Source organism: Panthera pardus, unplaced genomic scaffold, assembly GCF_024362965.1.
Source record: "Panthera pardus isolate Hobbes unplaced genomic scaffold, ASM2436296v1 HiC_scaffold_27, whole genome shotgun sequence".
Lineage (NCBI taxonomy): Eukaryota > Metazoa > Chordata > Mammalia > Carnivora > Felidae > Panthera > Panthera pardus.
In genome coordinates, this window is record NW_026526843.1 from 909,177 (window position 1) to 931,169 (window position 21,993).

The window sequence follows — 21,993 nt, forward strand, 5'->3', positions numbered from 1 at the left end:
GTAGGCAGTAAGGGAACTTAATTTTTCATTTGCCTTAGTTTCCCACATCACCATGGCATGCACTTAAACCCCTGTCCTTTGTTTTTGGGTAGCCAGGAGTGTCTAAGGAATGTCACACATACCCCACCTGGGGGTGGGGTGCTGTTAGCCTGTACTTTGCCCTCAGCTTGCCCCACTCTCCCTCATCATGGGGTGAGGGATGGCTCATTTGTGGATGGATCATTTGTGGGGTGCCTGGATGGCTCAGTTGGTTAACCATCCAACTTTGGCTCAGGTCACGATCTCGTGTTCATGGGTTAGAGCCCAAGTCGGGCTCTGTGCTGACACCTCAGAGCCTGGAGCCTGCTTTGGGTTCTGTGTGTGTGTGTGTGTCTCTCTCTCAAAAACAAATAAACATTAAAAAATATTTTTTTAATGTTGACAGCAGTAATTTCTGGCTACAATTTGAAGTCCCTGGATTTCTCCATACATTGGCAGCAGGAAGAAGTGGAACAGTTGTTTTTGGAAAACTTTTGGCAGTTTTGGGGCACCTGGGTGGCTCAGTCAGTTGAGCATCCAACTTCGGCTCAGATCATGATCTCATGGCTCGTGAGTTTGAGCCTCGCATCGGGCTCTGTGCTGCTCTCAGAGCCTGGAACCTGCTTCGGATTTTGTGTATGTCTCTCTCTCTCTCTCTGCCCCTCCCCACTTGCACTCTGTCTCTCTCAAAAATAAAATAAACATTAAAAATTAAAAAAAAAAAACCTTTTGGCAGTTTTAATTTTAGACAAACACCTATTCTGACTCACCCATTCCACTCCTATATATTTACCCAGGAGATATATCCATGTTTGTCTGCAAAAAGATTCATACAAGCATGCTTGTAGAACTTGTATGTGTACATTAGTTTAAAATTTGGCTTAGGGGAGCACCTGCGTGGCTCCATCGGTTAAGGGTCTGACACTTGGTTTTGGCTCAGGTCATGACTTCACAGTTCATAAGATCAAGCCCTGCATCAGAATCTGCGCAGATAGCACGGGGCCTGCTTGAAAGTCTCCCTCTCTCTCTCTCTCTCTCTGCCCCTCCCCCATGCTCTCTCTGTCTCAAAATAAATAAATAAACATTTAAAGATATTTTTTAAAATAAAATTTTGTTTAGGGGCACCTGGGTACCTCAGTTGGTTAAGCATCCGACACTTGGCTTGGCCTCAGGTCATGATCTCACGGTTTGTGGCATTGAGCCCCACCTGTGCAGAGCCTGCTTGGGATTCTCTTTCTCCCTCTCCCTCTCCCTCTCCCTCTGCCCCTCCCTTGCTTGCACTCTCTCTCTTTCTCTGTCTCTCTCAAAATAAATAAATATACTTAAAAATAATAAAATTTAGTTTAAAAATAATGAGTAAGAAGATTTTCAGATAAACAAAACTGAGTTTATCACAAGCATAACTAAACTAAATGAACTTCTAAAAGATGTACTTCAAAAAAGCGAAAATAATTACAATAATTACAAGAAAGAATAGCGAACAAAGAATTTGTAAACACATGGCTAAATCTAAGCAAAAACTGTTTCTGTAAATACTAATCCCTTTTTTTAAAATTATTCTCAACATGGGGCTCAAATTCATGACCCCAAGATCGAGTTGCATGTACTACCAACTGAGCCAGCCAGATGCCTCATATAAATACGAATACTTTTTATCTGGGGGGCTAACAAAACGGGACAGGTCTAAAATATTGGACCACCATAGTATGTAAGTTGGGAGGGAATGGCCTTACAGTTTAAAAGTGTTCTATGGTCCTTGTGTTATTTGGGAGGAAAAATTAAGATATTAACTTTAGTTTTTGATAATTTTGCAGGATACAATTTCAAGAATAACTATTAAAACAAGAGAAGTAGAGTGCGTCAGCTCTAAAACATTGAATTGAAGAGTCTCAAAAGTACTGATGGTTCAAATGAATGTTTACTTTACTTGGCAGATGTGGATGGTTCAGTTCAGGCTTTAGAGAGATCATCACCTTTTTTTTCACCTCTGAATATGAATCTTTGTGCTTTGATACTTCTACATGGATTGTGTCTGCATGAAAGAAAGATAGATATGTAAGTCTTTTATCATTTCTACATATTTTTCCCTGTGGTTATAAAATAAATTACAGATTTTTTACACCAACTTCTGGTCCACCTTAGTATCTAATACTTGAAGCTTTGTCAGGCCTCCTAAGACAAATATTCAGGAACTAGGGGACCCAATACATCACCTAAAGACTGAAGGAAGAAAATTCTAGAAAATAATACTCTGAAGCAGACACTCTCCCATATGCTTCAGCTACATGCATCCACATTTCCACACTTGCATGCACTTCTACGCTGAAGCTGTTTTCTCTAGCTGTGATACAAAACTTCTATTATCCATACATCTACTAGTTGAAATCCTCCCTGTCATTTGATACTCATTACCCTGGAACATTTGATCCCTGACTTAATCATCCCCTCCTTTGATTTCCCATGGTGCTTTGTGCTTTCCTATCTGTTTATCTGTTTATCTGGAATATCCTTTCCCCACTCCCTTGACAGGCTCTCTATTTTTAAATCTTAGCGATCAACTTAGAGAACACTTCTCTGGGAAGTTGTTCCTGAAATCTCCAGGCTGAGTTATTTATCCACCTGTCCAGGACTGAGCCAGTTGGGTTTATTGAATGAAAGAATAAAAGGACTGCTGGGTAAGTATCAGAACCCAGCTGAGGTTTAACAACACAAGTTTGTAGAGGACGAGGTCTGCACAGTTTGGTGTCTTTTTATAACGCTGAAAATGTTAGAATTCATTTTTCTTCTATGAGACAAACAGTACACAAAAGATGTGTAGATTGTAAAACTCTCTTCTGACACTGGCCAAGCCTCCAGTGATTGTACATCTCTGCCAAGGCCCTAAGCAACAACAGTTCAAACATACATTATTTCTTGTGGATGGAGTAGAAGGGTTACTTGCTGGTCTCTGAGCCTGGTTGCGTATAACTAGTGGGTTGAGGTACCATTCGGTAAGGAGCTCCCACTGGAGTTTGAACCTATGAATTTAAATGGAAAAGAAAACAAAAAGTGAAAACTTAATTACCATCTAATTGCTCTCCCAATACGATAGTACCAGGAGCACAAGTAGCCCCTCCAGAGTAAATACGACACTTAATGAACATCAACTGAAAGGAATGCTAACTGCCAGAGAGAAAAGTAGATGTGAAGGAACTGCTGGTGAGACGGTGTGAAGGAAAAGAACTCAAGAATAGTTCTAGAAAAGGAGGCATGAATGAACTACCGATAAGGCCTACAGAGGACTCTTTATGAGAATAAGATCTCCTACATTGCAGGGCCAATAATCCTCATGGGAAAGAGAAGGGAAATCTGTAAGGTGGACATGGAACATGTTAGATATACAACAATATGTATGGATCTTTGATGAAATACTTTAGTACAGGCATGCGATTTGATTTGATGATTTCCAGGTCAAACGTGAAGGATATGTAGAACTTTTCCTGGTGGAAGGAATGAGGGAAGAACAGGCAGGCACACCAGGTAATGGCGGTGAGTGGAGCTAGGTAGGCATTCGGGGCTAAGAATTGATAGCGCGTCAGTTGTTGTTTTGACATCTCTCTAGTTTGTGTTACCTTTCTGGTGACCTGATAAGCTCAGATTTTTTCCCCCAGCTTTGTTGAGGTATAACTGACAAATAAAGTTGTATATATTTAAAATGTACAACATTACGATTTGGCATTTGTATACAGATTTTAAAATATATTCAAAAGATGAAAGAAGGACATTTAATGAAAGACAAATATGAGGAGGTTTCACAGGCCCATTAAGATAAGACTCTGACCATTTTCCTTCCCTGTTTAAACCTCTTAAATGCATCCTCACTAACTACAGATAGTGTGAAACTCCTCAGCAAGTCTTTCCAAGCCTACTGCTTCTCTATCTTTATCTATTGCACTTTTTCCTCACAAGTTGAGGCAACGTGGGCTGTAGTTAAGGACAACTGGGTAAATTAGAGACTTGAAATGACTAATATCTAAAGACTAATGATTAATGTGTTGACCTGCTGAGAGGTTTCTGGTGATATGCACAGGACTGTGTCCTTGGTCTTCCAGATTATCTGTATCTAAGGTATCAATGAAAATGTAGATGCCATGCTCATTGAACATGTGGATAACATATATACTGGAAGGGATAATAAACATATTAAATAGACTCAGAAACATTAGTGTACTTTCCAAGCTAGAGATAGGATCCCAAATGAATAAGCTGAAGTTTAACAGAGAAAATTGTGAAGTTTTGCTCTTCGATCTTAAAAAATCCCCAGGGGGATATTGGGAGAAGTGAATAGGGGAGAAGTAAAAATGACTAATAGAATTTTAGTTGATAGTAAGGTTAAGTTTTAAGGTTAAGGTTAAGTTTTCCTGTCTTTCTTGTTGTCTTAACCCCATGGCAGCAATTGAGAAGCAGCCCCCACCTCTCTGCAGGGTACAGGGCTGTCGCCTCTGCAGGACCAAACAGAGGGCTTGCTATGACTTCCCGTCTTACAAACAGTGCTGCTTAGAAATCATCAAGATTGCTCTTGCTCAAGGACTGAGACCTTGGTCCACTTCCATGATTCTATCAGATATTGTACCCTGGAATAGCCCCATGCAGTGACCAGATGGGGCACCTAATCCTTCTAGGGAACCTAGGTGTGTATGCCTCCTTCAGTTCACCTGGGTCTGTAGTTACTCATGCCTGAGGGGTGAGATCCCCATTCCACAGTCCAGCCAATGCTAGGTACAGCTTTGTACTCATTCACGCAAACTCCCTAGGAAATGGGCCCTATTCTGTTCACTTTTGGGGGGAAAAATTTTGTGATATAACCTGGCTCTTTTCGTAGCCTTTTAGTTTTTACTTTGCGATCCACACATTTTGCTTCAGTCTCTGTTATATACTAACAACACATGCCATCTGGTTACTGTTTCCTAACCTGGAGTCTACCTTTTAGTGGTTGGACCCTAGCTGCCTATCCTTTCCTGTGGAGTATCCCAGCTCTACCCCCATTCCCTTATATTCCTATTAAGTCTACTTTCTCCAGGCTTGGGCGCATACTTACTTCTAGCATATATAGACATACCTAGCATCATATGATACTCCTCTAATCCTCTTTTGGAGCTTAACTGGCAAATATAGTGAATTATAGAAGTTGCACAGAGAAGTCCAAATGAAGACTTAAAAGAGCTGTGAAGTCAGCAAAGGAAAGCATTAACAAAACAAAATGACAACCAACTGAATGGGAGAAGATATTTGTAAATGACATATCTGATAAGGGGTTAATATTCAAAATATACAAAGAACTTATAAATGTCAACACCAAAAAACCCCAAACAATCCAATTAAAAAATGAGAAGACCTGCAAAAGACATTTTTCCAAGGGAGACATCCAGGTGGCCAACAGACACGTGAAAAGATGCTCAACACCACTCACCATCAGGGAAATGCAAATCAAAACCACAATGCGATATCACCTCACAGCTGTCAGAATGGCTAAAATAAAAAACACAAGAAACAACAAGTGTTGGCAAGGATGCAGAGGAAAAGGAACACTCGTGCACTGTTGGTGGGAATGCAAACTGGTGCAGCCACTGTGGAAAACAGTGTGGAGATTCCTCAAAAAGTTAAATATAGAACCAGAATATGATTCAGTAATTCCACTACTGGGTATTTACCCAGATAAAATGAAAACACTAATTCAAACAGATAGATGCACCCCTGTGTCTACTGCAGCATTATTGACAATAGCCAGGATGTGAAAGCAGCCCACGTGTCCATCAATAGACAAGCAGAGAAGGAAGATTGAATATTATGCAATCATAAAAAAAAAGATGAGACTGTGCCATTTGCAACGACATGAATGGACCTAGAGGGCATTATGCTAAGTGAAATAGGTCAGACAGAGAAAGACGAATACCATGTGATTTCACTTATATGTGGAATCTAAAACAAAACAAAACAACAAATAAAAAGCAGAATCAGATCTGCAAATACAGAAAACAAACTGACAGTTGCCATAGGGGAGGGAGGGAGGGAGGGACAGAATGGGTGAAGGGGAATGGGAGATAGAGGCTTCTAGCAATGGAATGAATAAGTCATGGGAATAAAAGGTCAACATAAAAGTGCACAGAGAATATAGTCAATGATATTGTAATAGTGTTGTGTGATGACAGATGGCAGCATAATGTATACACTTGTCAGATCACTAAGTTGTACACCTGAAACTAAAGTAACATTGTGTGTCAACTGTACTCAAATAAAAACAGTATTTTAAGAACCCTAGAATTAAAAGAAAAGAAAGCAGGTATGAGGTAGGAGGAAAACTAAGAGAGTATGGTGTTTCCAAATCTAAGAGTGTTTCAAGAAGCATTCCTCTTCCCTCACTGGCCACTCCTTTTTTTTTTTGAAAATGTTTTTAATGTTTATTTTATTTTTAACAGAGACAGAGAGAGAGAGAGACAGAGTGTGAGTGTGGGAGGGGCAGAGAGAGAGAGGGAGAGACAGAATCTGAAGCAGTTTCCAGGCTCTGAGCTGTCACCACAGAGCCCAACGTGGGGCTCAAACTCACGAACCGTGAGATCATGACCTGAGCTGAAGTCAGATGCTTCACCAACTGAGCCACCCAGGTGCCCACGGCCACTCCTTTTCTACCTCCTTTGCAAGTTCCTCTGCATCTCCCTGCTCCGTGAATGACAGGTCATCCCAGGGCTCACTGTTTGGATCTGTGTTACTAAAGATCTACACTGACTCCTAGGTGATCTTATCTACTCTCTCATGACACTCTTCAGGGCTTTCGCACCGACGATTCCCTCTCCCTGGAATTGATCTTCCATGTGGCCTATTCCCTCTCCTCTTTCAGTTTTCTACTCAAGACTGAGTCATACTCTCAATAAAGTGTTCACTGACCAGCCTATTTAAAATGGAAACCTACCCCAGTACCCTTACTCTTCCCTGCTTTAAATTTCTTCATAGAATGTGAAGAAATTCACCTTATTTATTTATTGTGTGTACTCCCTCCCATTAGAATGTACGTACCACAAGGACATGGATTTTTGTTCCTTTTGATTATTGCTATATCCCCTTTCCTAAAACAGTACCTAGAACATAGTAGATGCTTAATGAGTACATGCTGGCTGAGTGATAGAAGTGTTGAGTAAGATAAGGACAGAAAAGTAACTCATCGGGTAATAGTGGGGTGCTATTTATATAGGGTAGTCAAGAATGGACTCATTTGGTCAGATTCCTGAAAGAAGTAAGGTAGTGAGCAAAATGAGTATCTAGGAAAATAGTGCTGCGAGCACAGGGCATAAAAAGTTGCAAATACCCTGAGCTGGGAGGGTGCCTGGTGTGCTCAAAGAATAGCAGGGAAGTCCTGTGCCTAGAATGAACTAAGCAAGGCAAAAGTGCCAGGATATGAAGACAGAGAGACCATGGGGAACCGTGGCTTTTACTCCGAGAGAAACGGGAGCAGGGGCAGTTGCACCTGAGTGGCTTGATCTAACTTATTCTGTAAGCCAATCATTTATGGAGCAAAAGAAAGAAAGGCATCAAGGAGGACTCCAACGTGTTTGGCCTGAGCACCTAGAAAGACAAAGTTGCCATCAGCTGTGATTGGGGTGGCTGTGAGTAGAACAGCTTTGGGGAGATCAGGAGGTCAGTGTTGCATCTGTACAGTTTGAGATGCCAATTGCACATCCAGGTGAAGGTGTCAATTAAGCAGTTGGATATATACATTGGTAACAGGGAAGAGCTCTAGACTGGTGATACAAGTTTGGGAATCATCAGCGTATAAATGTACGTCTAAAGCCATGATGTAGATGGGGTCACCGAGGGAATGAATGTTGATAGACAAGGTGCTCAGAGATTGACTCTGGGGCACTCGAGTATTCAGTGATGGGAAAGACAAAACTGAAAAGGAACAATGGGTTGAGAGTATGATGTCCTAGAAGTCAAGTGAAAAGGGAAGTTCGAGGAGTGGGGAGTGGTCAGCTGTATCAAATACCACTGGTAAGACATGATGTGGACTGAGACATAGCCATAGGTTATGGTAATACTGAGGTCACACATGACTGAAAGAAGAACGATGGGGGCAGGCAGAGTCCTTACTGTAATAAGTTCAAGAGAGAATGAGAGGAAAAGAAGTAGTAACATAGCATATACAGAATTCTTTTGAGAAAATTTTCGGTGGGGCACCTGGGTGGCTCAGTCAGTTAAGCATCTGACTTCGGCTCAGGTCATGAGCTCACATATCGTGAGTTCAAGCCCCACGTCAGGCTCTGTGCTGACAGCTCAGAGCCTGGAGCCTGCTTTGGATCCTGCGTCTCCTTCTCTCTCTGTTGCTCCCTTGCTTTCTCTTTCTCAAAAATAAAGATTAAAAACAAAATTTATGGGAATGCAAGCTGGTGCAGCTACTCTGGAAAACAGTATGGAGGTTCCTCAAAAAATTAAAAATAGAACTAGCCTACGACCCAGCAATTGCACTACCAGGCATTTATCCACGGGATACAGGTGTGCTGTTTCGAAGGGACACGTGCACCCCCATGTTTATAGCAGCACTATCAGCAATAGCCAAAGTATGGAAAGAGCCCAAATGTCCCTCGATGGATGAATGGATAAAGAAGATGTGGTATATATAGACAATGGAGTATTACTCGGCAATCAAAAAGAATGAAATCTTGCCATTTGCAACTACATGGATGGAACTGGAGGGTATTATGCTAAGTGAAATTAGTCAGTCAGAGAAAGACAAAAATCATATGACTTCACTCATATGAGGTCTTTAAGAGACAAAACACATGAACATAAGAGAAGGGAAGCAAAAATAATACAAAAACAGGGAGGGGGACAAAACAGAAGAGACTCATAAATATGGAGAACAAATGGAGGGTTGCTGGAGGGGTTGGGGGAGGGGGGATGGGACAAATGGGTAAGGGGCACTAAGGAATCTACTCCTGAAATCATTGTTGCACTATATGCTAGCTAATTTGGATATAAATTTTAAAAAATTCTATTAAAAAATTTTTGTAAAAACAAAAAGAAAAAAAAATTTTTGGCAATAAGTACAAAATGATACTGATCATAATCAATTTTTAAAAATCATATGAAATAATAGTATATATTTTTCCATAGCAAAAGAATGGAAATGTTCTGGAAGGCCACACATAAAATTCATCACAGTCATTGTCTCTGGAGGGGTGGAGGGTGACTAGCACTGGAGGTGTGCCAAGATTATTTTGCTGTTATTTGTAAAATAACATCATTATCATTAAAAATTATCTGAAAAAAATTATGACAAAATACTAACATTTAGTAATTCAGGACTTTGAGGTATGGATGGCTATTATCTTATGTACTTTCCTGTATTTTTAACGTTTTTCCAAATTAACACCACCAACAAAAAAACATGAGTTAATTGGTGGTGAGGCTATGTAGACTGAATGACTTCACAGTTTCAATTAACTGTATTATATCACATGACATTTATGGAGTGCACTGAAGCTATAAAAAGGGGAACTGCTGATTGCAAACAATTTTTAACCAAGTAAAGAAAAAATTTAAATCATGAAAACATTGCCAAATAGGCAGAACAGAAATAATGGACTAAAATGAATTAGAAACAGGTTGGATGAAAAACCTGAAATCAGAAAATCTCCAGACATTCTGCTCGTCTTAACAATTTCTCCCATTGCAAGTCTTGAACAACAACAACAAATTCAGCCTTATTACATTTCACTTTTCTTTTACCTGCTTAATGAAGAGTGGAAATGATCCCAGAGAGCAAAATGGCAAATAAAACAAAACAAAATGAAATAACAACAAAAATCCCTGCAGTAAAGGAGAAAAACCAGCAGCAAACAGTAGCTCATAACTCAAACCAAGAATGTAAAGTAAGTTATACTTATATCTCCATTATGTGCATATTGATTATTCCTATTTTGGATTATCTATTAATTCTGGAACAGCTTTCTCTAAATTATTGCACGGCCACAAATCCCATCTCTTCCCCATTTCTAGAGTTCCTTTCTCATAAAGCCTTTGCGATATCATATCTCAAAGGGCTGCCATTTCTTTTTCCAATGCAAGGAAAGGATGTGGATCGATTACCTTCCATTTTTAATTATCTGTATCATGTTTTTTTTTCTGTTAGTGCAAGCCATGGAGAATTTTAAATATATTTCCCACTCTTGGGCGCCTGGGTGGCTCAGTCGGTTGAGCATCTGACTTCGGCTCAAGTCATGATCTCACAGTTTGTGGGTTCAAGTCCCACATCGGGCTCTGTGCTGACAGCTCAGAGCCTGGAGCCTGCTTCGGATTCTGTGTCACCCTCTCTCTCTGCCCCTCTCCCGCTCACATTCTGTCTCTGTCTCTGTCTCTCTCTGTCTCTCTCTCTCTCAAGAATAAACATTTTAAAAAGTTGTTTAAATATATCTCCCACTCTTGATATCCTAAAAGGGTTTTTTCTTACCATTCTATATAGGCACTTGCTGTGAAGTCACTGGATAGGCCCCTGGAGGCAGTACTTTGAAGAAAAGTGTCAGTTACTACATAGTATGTTTTCTACTAATATTTAATAAGAAATATTATACAGAAGAAATTCTGCTACATATTTAATATTGAGAACAAATATAGTAAACCATTTATACCCAGGGCAATGATCTTTCTTTGAACATGAAAAATTTAGGACTAGACAGGCATATAAACCAATGAAATAGGAGACAGTACAGAAAAAACCCTCACGTATCTGGTCAATTGATTTTTGACAAGGGTTCCAAGACCATTCAATGAGGAAAGGACAGTCTTCGACAGATACTGCAGAGACAACTGGATAGTCACATGAAAAACAGTAAGTTTGGACCTTGACCTCACAGTATATACAAAAACTAACCCCAAATTGATCAAACAACTAAACTTATGAGGTAAAACTATAAAAATCTTTGAAGAAAGCATAGGGAGTAACTTTCATACCATCAGATTTGGCAATGAAATCTTCAACATGACACCAAAAGTCCAGGCAACAAAAGAAAAAAATAGATAAATTGGACTTCATGAAAACTCTAAAAATTTTGTACATTTAAGGACACTATCAAGGGAATGAAAAGAATGGGAGAAAATATTTGCTATTCATATATCTCATATATCTATATAAGAACACCTACAACTTAAAAACAACAAAGCAAATAACCAAATTCAAAAATGGCAAAAGGTTGGGGCACCTGGGTGGCTCAGTCTGTTATGCATAGGACTCTTGATTTAGGCTCAGGTCATGATCTCACGGTTCGGGGGTTTGGTGGGTTCGGTCCTTGTATCAGGCTGTGCACTGGCAGTGTGGAGCCTGCTTGGGATTATCTCTCTTCCTCTCTCCCTGCCCCTCCCTCACTTGTGCTCTCTCTTTCTCTCAAAATAAATAAATAAACTTTTAAAAAAATGGCAAAAAGTTTTGAACAGACATTTCTCCAAAGAAAATATACAGAAGGCAAAAAAGCACATGAAAAGATGCTCAACATCACTAATCATTCGGGAAATGAAAATCAAAATTACAATGAGATATTAGTTCACACCCATTAGGATGGCTATAATATATATTTTTTTAATCCAGAAAACAAGTGTTGGTGAGTTTGTTGGGAAGTTGAACACTCATGCACTGCTGGGGGAATAGAAAGTGGTTTAGCCACTGGGGTAAATGGTATGACAATTCCTCAAAAAATTAAGCATAGAATTATCATATGATCCAGCAATCCTACATCTGGGTATATACCCAAAGAACCGAAAGCAGAAACTCAAATAGATACTTACACACCAATGTTCACTGCAGCATTATTCATAATAACCAAAAGATGGAAACAACCAATGTGTCCATCAATGGATGAATGAACAAAGAAAATGTAGATCTATACAATGGGAAATTATTTAGCCTTAAAAGAGAATGAAATTCTGAGACATGCTACAATATGGATGAATCTTTTTTTTCAGTATGGGTGAATCTTGAAGACATTACACTAAGTGAAATAAGACACACACAAAAGGACAAATAATGTATGACTCCACTTAGAATGAAGTACCTAGAATAGTCAACTTGATAGGCACAGAAAACAGAAAAGTAGTCACCACTCAACATTCTGAATGCATTTAATGCCACTGAATTGTACAGTTAAAATTGTTAGGATGGTAAATTTTATGTTATATGTATCTTACCACAATAACAAAGTTTTAAGAAGATAATAGTAAAATACCTTACAATAATAACATATTAAGTCAGCAGGGAGTATGATCAAAATTCAAGTTTCCTAAGTCCTTATGTCGTTTCAGAAGAAATTACTAACTTTAGACTTCCATAGTTTAACTATGCATGCTGTAGTCTCTAGGGAAACAGAAGGATAGCAGAATAGTGTATAACTTCAGAAGTTAACAGGGGGAAAAGTGAAAGGAGGAAAAAAAGAATGTAATTATTGCAAAAGAAGGCCAAAACTGAGGGGGGGAAAACAAAAATAGGAGGGAAGATATCCTATAATAGGAATATCCAAATATACCCATAGTTACATAAAATATACTTACTAAACTCAAGGTAAAAGCCAAGGATTGGGTTCTAGTTGCAGTTAAAATCTAGTCAGCGCAGGCAACCTGCCTTTCCTACTGAGCACCTAAGTATAAAAGCTGGGTCGCATGCCTGAGCAGCTATTAGAACACTGGAAAGTAAGTATCAGCAGGTGGATCAGGAAAAAAATCCCAAATCAGAAGTACCACTGAACTGGCAGTGGATTCATCATTTTTCCCTTCCACTATCCCCACACTGGACTCAAAGCAGCCTAAGACCTGGAAGATATCACTGTTGTACAGATGAGAGAAAACTCCAGAAGTCTGGCTCCGGTCTGCGTGAGAACTTCTAAAGCTCAGAGAAAGTCAGAAAGTCCCCCATACTGTATTCTCTCACACCCCAGATCCCAGGCAATCCTACTTGCTATCTTGGCAGCAAAAGTGGCTTGCAGGGAAAACTGGAAGAGCCAAATATCTGAGGGAGAGAAATGTTCTTCTCCATTAGGGGGAGCTGTGGCTCTGTGAGGGGAGGGATAAAAACTTTTTTTTTTTTTAATTCTGTCCTACCACCACCACTTGGAACCCTGACTTGTCTCAGTCACAGAAGTGAGGGGTTTTGGGGCCAGAGGAAAAAGAATGAGAGTCCCAGGAAACTGGAAAATACTGGAGAGAGAGCAGAGATACAAAAGCACAGGGAAGCTGTTTATGAACTACTGGGGTCATGGTCCGCTTCTCCTCACCCCTGCAGGGGTAGATCTGATCTTTATTTATTAAGTTTCTTTTAAATCTTAATTCCAGTATAGTTAACATACAATGTAATACTAGTTTCAGGAGTAGAATTCAAAGATTCATCACTTACATACAACACCCAGTGCTCATCACAACATGTGCCCTTCTTAATACCCATCACCCCTCCAGCCCATGTCCCACCCACTTCCCCTCTAATGACCATCAGTTTGTTTTCTATCAGTAAGAGTCCGTTTCTTGGTTTGCCTCTCTTTTTTCCCCTTTGCTTGTTTATTTTCTTTCTTAAACTCAACATATGAGTGAGATCATATGGTATCTGTTTTTCTCTTACTTATTTTGATTAGAATAATACTCTCTAGCTCCATCCATGTTGGTGCAAGGGCAAGATTTCATTCTTTTTTATAGCTCAGTAATATAGATCTTTTCTTTCCTCATATTTTGGAGTAGGGTTCAGAAGAGGGCTGGAATAAGGGATAGGGCTAGGGTAAGGGCTGGAGTGAGGGTATGGGCCTATTGTCCCTCAGTTCAGAAACCTCTCCAGAGGGATAAGTAAGACGAGAGTCACAGTCAGGGTGAGGGCTTGGGGTTAGTGGTTAGTGGTTAGGGGTTAGGGGTTAGGGTTTGGGTTAAGATGACATGACAAGATTTCCTTCTTCTTTATGGCTGAATAATATTCCGTTGTATATACACATCAAATGTTTTATTTTTTCAGATCATGGGTTTAGTTTATGCCTGGAATAAGAGTCAGGGATAGGGCCATGGTGGTGGTATGGGCCTATTGTCCTGCAGTTCAAAGACCTCTACAGAAGGATGAGTTTAGGTGGAGGGTTATGGTCAAGGTGAGGGCTTAGGGTTAAGGGTTATTGGTTAGCAGTTAGGGATTAGAGTAAGAGTCTGATTTAGGATTAGGTTTTCAATTAGAATACTCTCTAGCTCCATCCATGTCACTGCAAGCGGGAAGACTTCATTCTTTTCATGGCTGAATAATATTCCATGGTAGATATATACCACATCTTCTTTATCCATTCGTATAGAGGGACACTTGGGCTGCTTCCATAATTTGCATATTGTAAATAATGAGGTAATATACCTAGTAGTGCATGTATCCCTTTGCATTAGTGTTTTTGTATTTTGGGGGTAAATAACTAGTAGTGCGATTGCTGGATTATAGGGAAGCTCTATTTTAACTTTTTGAGAACCCTCCACACTGTTTTCCAGACTGGCTGTACCACTTTGCATTCCCATCAACAGTGTAAGAGGGTTCCCCTTTCTCTACATCCTAGCCAACATCTGTTATTTCCTGTGTTGCTAATTTTAGCCATTCTGATAGTTGTGAGGTGATATCTCATTGTAGTTTTGATTATGCATTTCCCTGATTGTGAGTGATGATGAACATCTTTTCATCTGTTGGCCAGCTGTATGTCTTCTTAGAGTGTGTGTTCATGTCTTCTGGCCATTTTTTAACTGAATTATTCAGTTTTAGGTGTTGATTTTTATAACTTCTTTATAGATTTTGGATACTAACCCTTTATTGGATCTGTCATTTGCAAATATCTTTTCCCATTCTTTAGGTTGCTGATTACTTTGTTGATTGTTTCCTTTACTGTGCAGAAGCTTTTTATTTTGATGTAGTCCCAATAGTTTATTTTTGCTTTTATTTCCCTTGCCTCAAGAAAGTAATGTCAAAAGGAAGCCAGGGTAGCTATACTTATATCATACAAAATTGACTTTAAAACAAAGACTGTAATAAGAAACAAAGAATGAAATTATATAATCATAAAGGGGATGATCCAAGAAGATATAACAATTGTAAATATTTATGCATACAACATGGGAGCACCCAAATACATAAAATGGTTAATAACAAACATAAAGAAACTGATTGATAGTAATACAAATAATAGTAGAGAACTTTAACATCTCACTTACATCAATGGAAAGATCATCCAAACAGAAGATCAACAAGGAAACAGTGGCTTTGAATGACACTCTGGAACAGATTTTTGGTTTTTTTAGAGGAAGAGTGTGTGTAAGCAGGGGAGAGTGGCAGAGGGAGGGAGAGAGAGAGACAGAGAGAGAGACAGAGAGACGGAGGGAGGGAGGGAGAGAGAGAGAGAGAGAGAGAGAGAGAGAGAGAGAGAGAGAATCCCAAGTAGGCTCCACGCTCAGTGTGGAGCCAATGTGGTGCCCAATACCATGACCCTGGGATCATGACTCGAGCTGAAATCAAGAGTCAGACGCTCAATCAACTGAGCCACCCAGGAACCCTGGAACAGATGGATTTAACAGATATATTCAGAACATTCCACCCCAAAAGAAACATTCTTTTCAAGGGCACATGGGAACATTCTCCAGAATAGATATTAGTTCTCAAAACAAGTCTCAACAAATTAAAAAAGATTGAAGTCATAAAATGCAACTCTTCTGACCACAACACTATGAAAGTAGAAGTCAACCACAAGAAAAAGTCTGGAAAGCCCACAAATACATAGAGGTTAAATAACATGCTACTAAACAATGAATAGGTCAAAGAAGAAATCAAAGAAGAAATAAAAACTTACTACATCTTACTCGACACGTCTCTGAAGGCAAAGGAAATAAAAGTAAAATTGAACTACTGGGACTCATCAAGATAAAAAGCTTCTGCACTACAAAGGAAACAATCAACAAAACTAAAATGTAACCTATGGAATGGAAGAAGACATTTGCAAATGATATATCAGATAAAGGGTTAGTATCCAAAATCTATAAAGAACTTACCAAACTCAACACCCAAGAAACAAATAATCAAGTTAAGAAATGGGCAGAAGACATGAATAGATACTTTTTCCAAAGAAGACATCCAGATGGCCAACAGACACATGAAGAGATGCTCAACATCACTCATCATCAGGGAAATACAAATCAAAACCACAGTGAGATACCACTTCACACTGGTCAGAATGGCTAAAATTAACAACTCAGGAAACAACAGATGTTGGCCAGGATGTGGAGAAATGGGAACTCTCTTGCACTGTTGGTGGGAATGAAAACTGGTGTGGCCACTCTGGAAAACAGTGTGGAGGTTCCTCAAAAAATTAAAAATAGAACTACCCTATGACCCAGCAATAGCACTGCTAGGAATTTATCCAAATGATATAGGAGTGCTAATTCATAGGGGCACCTATACTCCAATATTTATAGCAGCGCTTTCAACAATAGCCAAATCATGGAAAGAGCCTGAATGTCCATCAACTGATGAATGGATAAAGAAGATGTGGTTTATATATACAATGGAATACTACTTGGCAATGAGAAAGAATAAAATCTTGCCATTTGCAACAACGTGGATGGAACTGGAGGTGTTATGCTGAGTTATATAAGTCAGTCAGAGAAAGACAGATATCATGTGTTTTCACTCCTATGTGGAACCTGAGAAACTTAACAAAAGACCATGGGGGAAGGGAAGGGGAAAAATAGTTTCAAAAGAGGGAGGCAAACCCATAAGAGAATCTTGAATACAGAGAACAAACTGAGGGTTGATGGGGAGTGGGGGAGAGGGGAAAGTGGATGATGGGCATTGAGGAGGGCAGTTCTTGGGATGAACACTGGGTGTTGTATGTAAGCAATGAATCATGGGAATCTACCCCCGAAAACAAGAGCACACTATATACACTGTATGTTAGCTAACTTGACAATAAATTATATTTAAAAATTTTTAAAAATAAAGTTTTAGTTAAGAATATAAAAAAAATTACATGCAAACAAATGAAAGTTAAAACACACTGGTAGATCTGATCTCAATGAGCATACCGAAGAATGATCACAGGGGAGAGACCAACACCTAGATCCCAGGCTGACTGTTGGGCGGTGCACATGCAGAAAGGGCCAGAACAGTAGCGCAAAGACTGTGGAAAGTGGGCTGACCCTAGAAGCACAGGCCAGAGATGGAGGCAGAATGTGCAGCTTATGCCTGACCAGGTCATATGCCTGCTACAACACAAGTATTAACATTCTTCGTAAAACTTAACAAGACCTGGAGTCAAAGTCATAGGCAAAATGTTCAGGATGCAATGCAAAGTTACTTGGTACGTGAAGAAAACCATGAATATGTCAATTTGCATGACAAAAAGGTAATCAACATACACTAATGATAAGATGACACAGATGGCGAAATTATCTGACAAAGACTTTAAAGTGGCTATTATATGAGAAAGAATGAAATATGGCCCTTTGTAGCAACGTGGATGGAACTGGAGTGTGTGATGCTAAGTGAAATAAGCCATACAGAGAAAGACAGATACCATATGTTTTCACTCTTATGTGGATCCTGAGAAACTTAACAGAAGACCATGGGGGAGGGGAAGGAAAAAAAAAAAAGAGAGGTTAGAGTGGGAGAGAGCCAAAGCATAAGAGACTGTTAAAAACTGAGAACAAACTGAGGGTTGATGGGGGGTGGGAGGGAGGGCAGGGTGGGAGGGAGGGCAGGGTGGGTGATGGGTATTGAGGAGGGCACCTTTTGGGATGAGCACTGGGTGTTGTATGGAAACCAATTTGACAGTAAATTTCATATATTAAAAAATAAAAAAAAATAAAAAATAAAAAAAATAAAAATAAATTTAAAATACAAAAAAAAAAACAAAAAACTGAGAACAAACTGAGGGTTGATGGGGGGTGGGAGGGAGGGGAGGGTGGGTGATGGGTATTGAGGAGGGCACCTTTTGGGATGAGCACTGGGTGTTGTATGGAAACCAATTTGACAATAAATTTCATATATTAAAAAAATAAATAAAGTGGCTATTATAAAAATATCTGACAAAGACTTTAAAGTGGCTATTATAAAAATGCTTGAATGAGTAATCATGAACACCCCTGAAATAAAAGTTAAAATACAAAGCATCAGCAAAGAGACAGAAGAAACAGGAAAAAGCCAAATGGAAACTTCAGAACTGAAAAATGCAATAATTGAAATAAAAATGCCCAATCAACGGACTCAATATCAGAATGCAGATGACAGAGGAAAGATTCACTGAACTTGAAGACAGACCAATAGAATTTTTCATTCTGGAGAACGGAAAAAAAAGACTCAAAAGAACCGAAAAGAGCCTCAGGGACTAGTGGAACAACCATCTAAAGGTCTAATATTTGTGTTCTTAGAGTCTCAGAAGGGAAAGAGAACGACTGGAGTGCTGAAAAGATATACAAATGCATATTTAAGAAGCTGTACAAACTAGAACAGAACAAATCCCCCAAATCCATGCCATCACATTAAAACTTCTGAAAATGAAAGACAAAATATATTGAAAGAAAATTTTTACAATATCTATAGGGGAACAAATGATTCAGATGACTGTGGAGTTTTCATCAGAAACCATGGGGCCAGAAGGAAGTGGCCCATTTTTTCAAATGCTGAAAGAAAAGAACTGTCACTCCAGAATTATGTATCCAGTAAAAGCTGTTTTAGTAATAAAGGTGAAATGAAGCCATTCTCAAATGAAGGAAAAATAAGAGAATTCATAGCCAGAATTGCCAGAATTGCTAATCGATGTTCTTCATATAAAAGGGAAATTATACTAGCAGGAAACTTGGAATATCAGGAATGAGGGAAGAGCAACGGAAATGGCAAATATATGAGTAGATATTATATAGGTTATCCTCCCATTCTTGAGTTCTACAAAAGGTGTAAGATTGATCGGTCTTCTGAGTGTAACGTATGTACAGACAACTCTAACGTAAAAAAGAGGAAGATAAGGGACCTATATGGTGCTAATGTTTCTACATTCCAATTGAAATGGTAAAATTTTGAATCTAATGGACTGTGAAAAGTATGTTTTGTACCTGCTAGAGCAAACACTAAAAAACCATACAGAGAGATATAGTCCAAATCACAACATATAAATTAAAATGAAATATGGGGCGCCTGGGTGGCGCAGTCGGTTAAGCGTCCGACTTCAGCCAGGTCACGATCTCGCGGTCCGTGAGTTCGAGCCCCGCGTCAGGCTCTGGGCTGATGGCTCGGAGCCTGGAGCCTGTTTCCGAATCTGTGTCTCCCTCTCTCTCTGCCCCTCCCCCGTTCATGCTCTGTCTCTCTCTGTCCCAAAAATAAATAAAAAAACGTTGAAAAAAAATTAAAAAAAAAAATGAAATACTATTCTAAAATATATTCAAAGAACCCAAAAGAAGGCAAGAAAGAAGAAACAGTGGAACAACAACAATGACAATGAATAGAGGGAACAAACAGAAAATAATAAAATGTCAAACCTAAATATAAACACATCAGGATCTAATTGACATTTGTAGAACATTCCACCTAACAACAGTAGAATACACATCATCAAGTGTTCATAGAGTGTCACTAAGATAGACCATATCCTGTGTTATAAATCAAAAGTTAATAAATTTAAAGGAATTTAAAGCATACAACATACTTTCTCTGACCATAAAGGAATTAAACTAGAACTCAATACTAAAAGCATAACAAGAGAATCTTCCAACACTTAGAAATTAAACAACATACCTGTCAGTAATCCATGAGTCAAAGAGAAATTAAAAATATATTGAACTGGAAAAAAATGAAAGTAAAACATCTAAATCGGGGCCTAGCAGGAGTTTTATACCATTAAACAATATATTACAAAGAAGAAAGGTATTAATCAATACTCTAAACTTCTATCTTAAGAAACTCAGAGGAGAAGAGCAAAATAAGCTCAAGTCAAACAGAAAGAAGGAAATAACAAAGATAAAAGCAGAAATCAGGAGGCGTCTGGGTGGCTCAGTCGGTTAAGCATCCAACTCAATTTTGGCTCAGGTAATGCACGATCTCACGATTCATGAGTTCGAGCCTTGCATCGGGTTCTGTGCTGAGCGTGAAGCCTACTTGGGATTCTCTCCCTCTCTCTCTGTCTGCCCCTCCCCCAGTAGCACACGCATGCATGCACGCTCTCTCTAGAAAATAAAAAATAAATTTAGAAAGCAGAAATCAATACAATTAAAAAGAGAAAACCAGTAGAGAAAATGCAATGAAACTGAAAGTTGGTTGTTTGATATAACTGTAACAAGCTTGATGAAACAGAAGATACAACTCACCAATATCAAGAATGAATGGAAATCCCCAGACTTTGTAGCCATTTAAAGGAAAATAAGGGAATACTATTAATAGCTTTATGAACCTAAAGTTGACCCAAACTGTTAATGTTTTTTCATTTCTTCCTTATTATTCCGAGCCCAAAACCTCCTTGCTGTGACCTTTCTAGGTCCTTAGCCATCTGTGTCCTCCAGGAAGCAGTGCAGCCATGCCTTTCCTCAGCACATTTTGAAATTACTTCTTCCTGTTTCCCAAAACCTCTCAAAATTCTCACTCCTAGAACACACCTCAGCTGCATATTAGGAAAACTGAAGTCACTAGGTGCTTAAGAGTTAACATACAGTTTGTTATATCATTGGACCAATATTAAAGCAAAATCATATAAAAATAGCATAGGTCCACATCCTTAAGCCCTTGGGGCCAAATGTGCTTTGGAATTCAAAATGTTTTCTAATTTTTGGAAAAATAATTTAGAAATTACACAAAGACCATACTAGTAACACCCTGGGGGTTGGGGGGCTGGAATAGTACCCTGTAATCTAACACATTAATATTTCTGCAGCAAAATCCAAATGCAAAATTTAGGTGTGAATATCTATACTTCCATGAATAATGATGACAGCCTCTTTGCAGTTCAGGTAAAGTTTTGCAGCCAAAAGAGTTTGTTGCGAACTTAACAACGACAACTAAAAACTTGCTTTCTGGAGCTTTTTGAATTTTAGAATTGCAGATAATTTATTGGGGACCCATATTTCAACTTTGAATCTATTAGCGACCTTCTCTCAAATCTCTCTCTCTCAAATCTTTGGATCTACTGCCACCATTCTAGCATTCTAGGTAATAATACGTAAGAAACGTTACCATGTGACGTACCAGAGGAATGGAAACATGGTTCCAGATGGTTGATGTGCACGTGTAGGTATTCAGCTGCCACTTCATTCCACCAGTAATTTCCTTGTCTGAAGTCTGAGGCCACTTCATGTCAGATCTAAGATGGGATTTATAAATCAGCCCACTCTGAAGAATGACAAATCTACCATTTAAACATGAAGTCACAAAACAAAGCCAAAAGAAGCCCATTGGCTGTTTTGTAGACGAAATGAAGTTATCATTACAAAACTAAATGTTTCTGCTGGGTTTTGAGTTCACGAAAAGAATTCAATGGTAGCAGTTATGCATAAAAAAGTGACTTGAGTGAATACATTTTATTCTAAGCTATTTTAATAGTTTATCTAGAGAAAACACTAGTATTCTCCCAGGGTGGTAGGTCGAAGAGGCACTAAGGTAAGAGGCAGAAGTGTTGAGTTCTGAGCCCCACGAGGCTATTCACTAGCTGTGTAACCTTCATTAAGGAACTTCTTTTCTTACTTGTAAAATGGGATTTACCTATCTTCTTTATGCAATTAAAGTTATTAGGAGAATAAATAATACTAGATAGAGAATATTTTATATAAATATGATAATAAATAGAAAAGGAAACAAATGCTTATGTTCTTGTCCTAAAAGCTCCTGTTTATTCCATATTTGTCATTTGACTTATATAAGTTTAATTTTTATCTAAGTGATACGGAGTTTAAAAAGTCAAATAATACAAAAAGATCTAAAACCAGAAACATCAG

General features: G+C 38.8%; 1 protein-coding gene across 1 annotated transcript in view; it reads right to left on the bottom strand.

The window, feature by feature from the left end:
• Nucleotides 1-1,917: 1,917 nt before the first annotated feature.
• The window catches only part of LOC109260885 (phosphatidylinositol-binding clathrin assembly protein-like), a 45,066-nt gene continuing 24,990 nt past the window's right edge, over nucleotides 1,918-21,993 (bottom strand). Inside the window, exons 12-14 of the mRNA XM_019439373.2 lie at nucleotides 21,248-21,362; nucleotides 2,924-3,035; nucleotides 1,918-2,050 (exon numbers count right to left, since the gene is read on the bottom strand). Of these exons, the coding sequence (XP_019294918.2) occupies nucleotides 2,952-3,035; nucleotides 21,248-21,362 (199 nt within the window). The 3' untranslated portion in view covers nucleotides 1,918-2,050; nucleotides 2,924-2,951. The remainder of the gene's footprint in view (nucleotides 2,051-2,923; nucleotides 3,036-21,247; nucleotides 21,363-21,993) is intronic.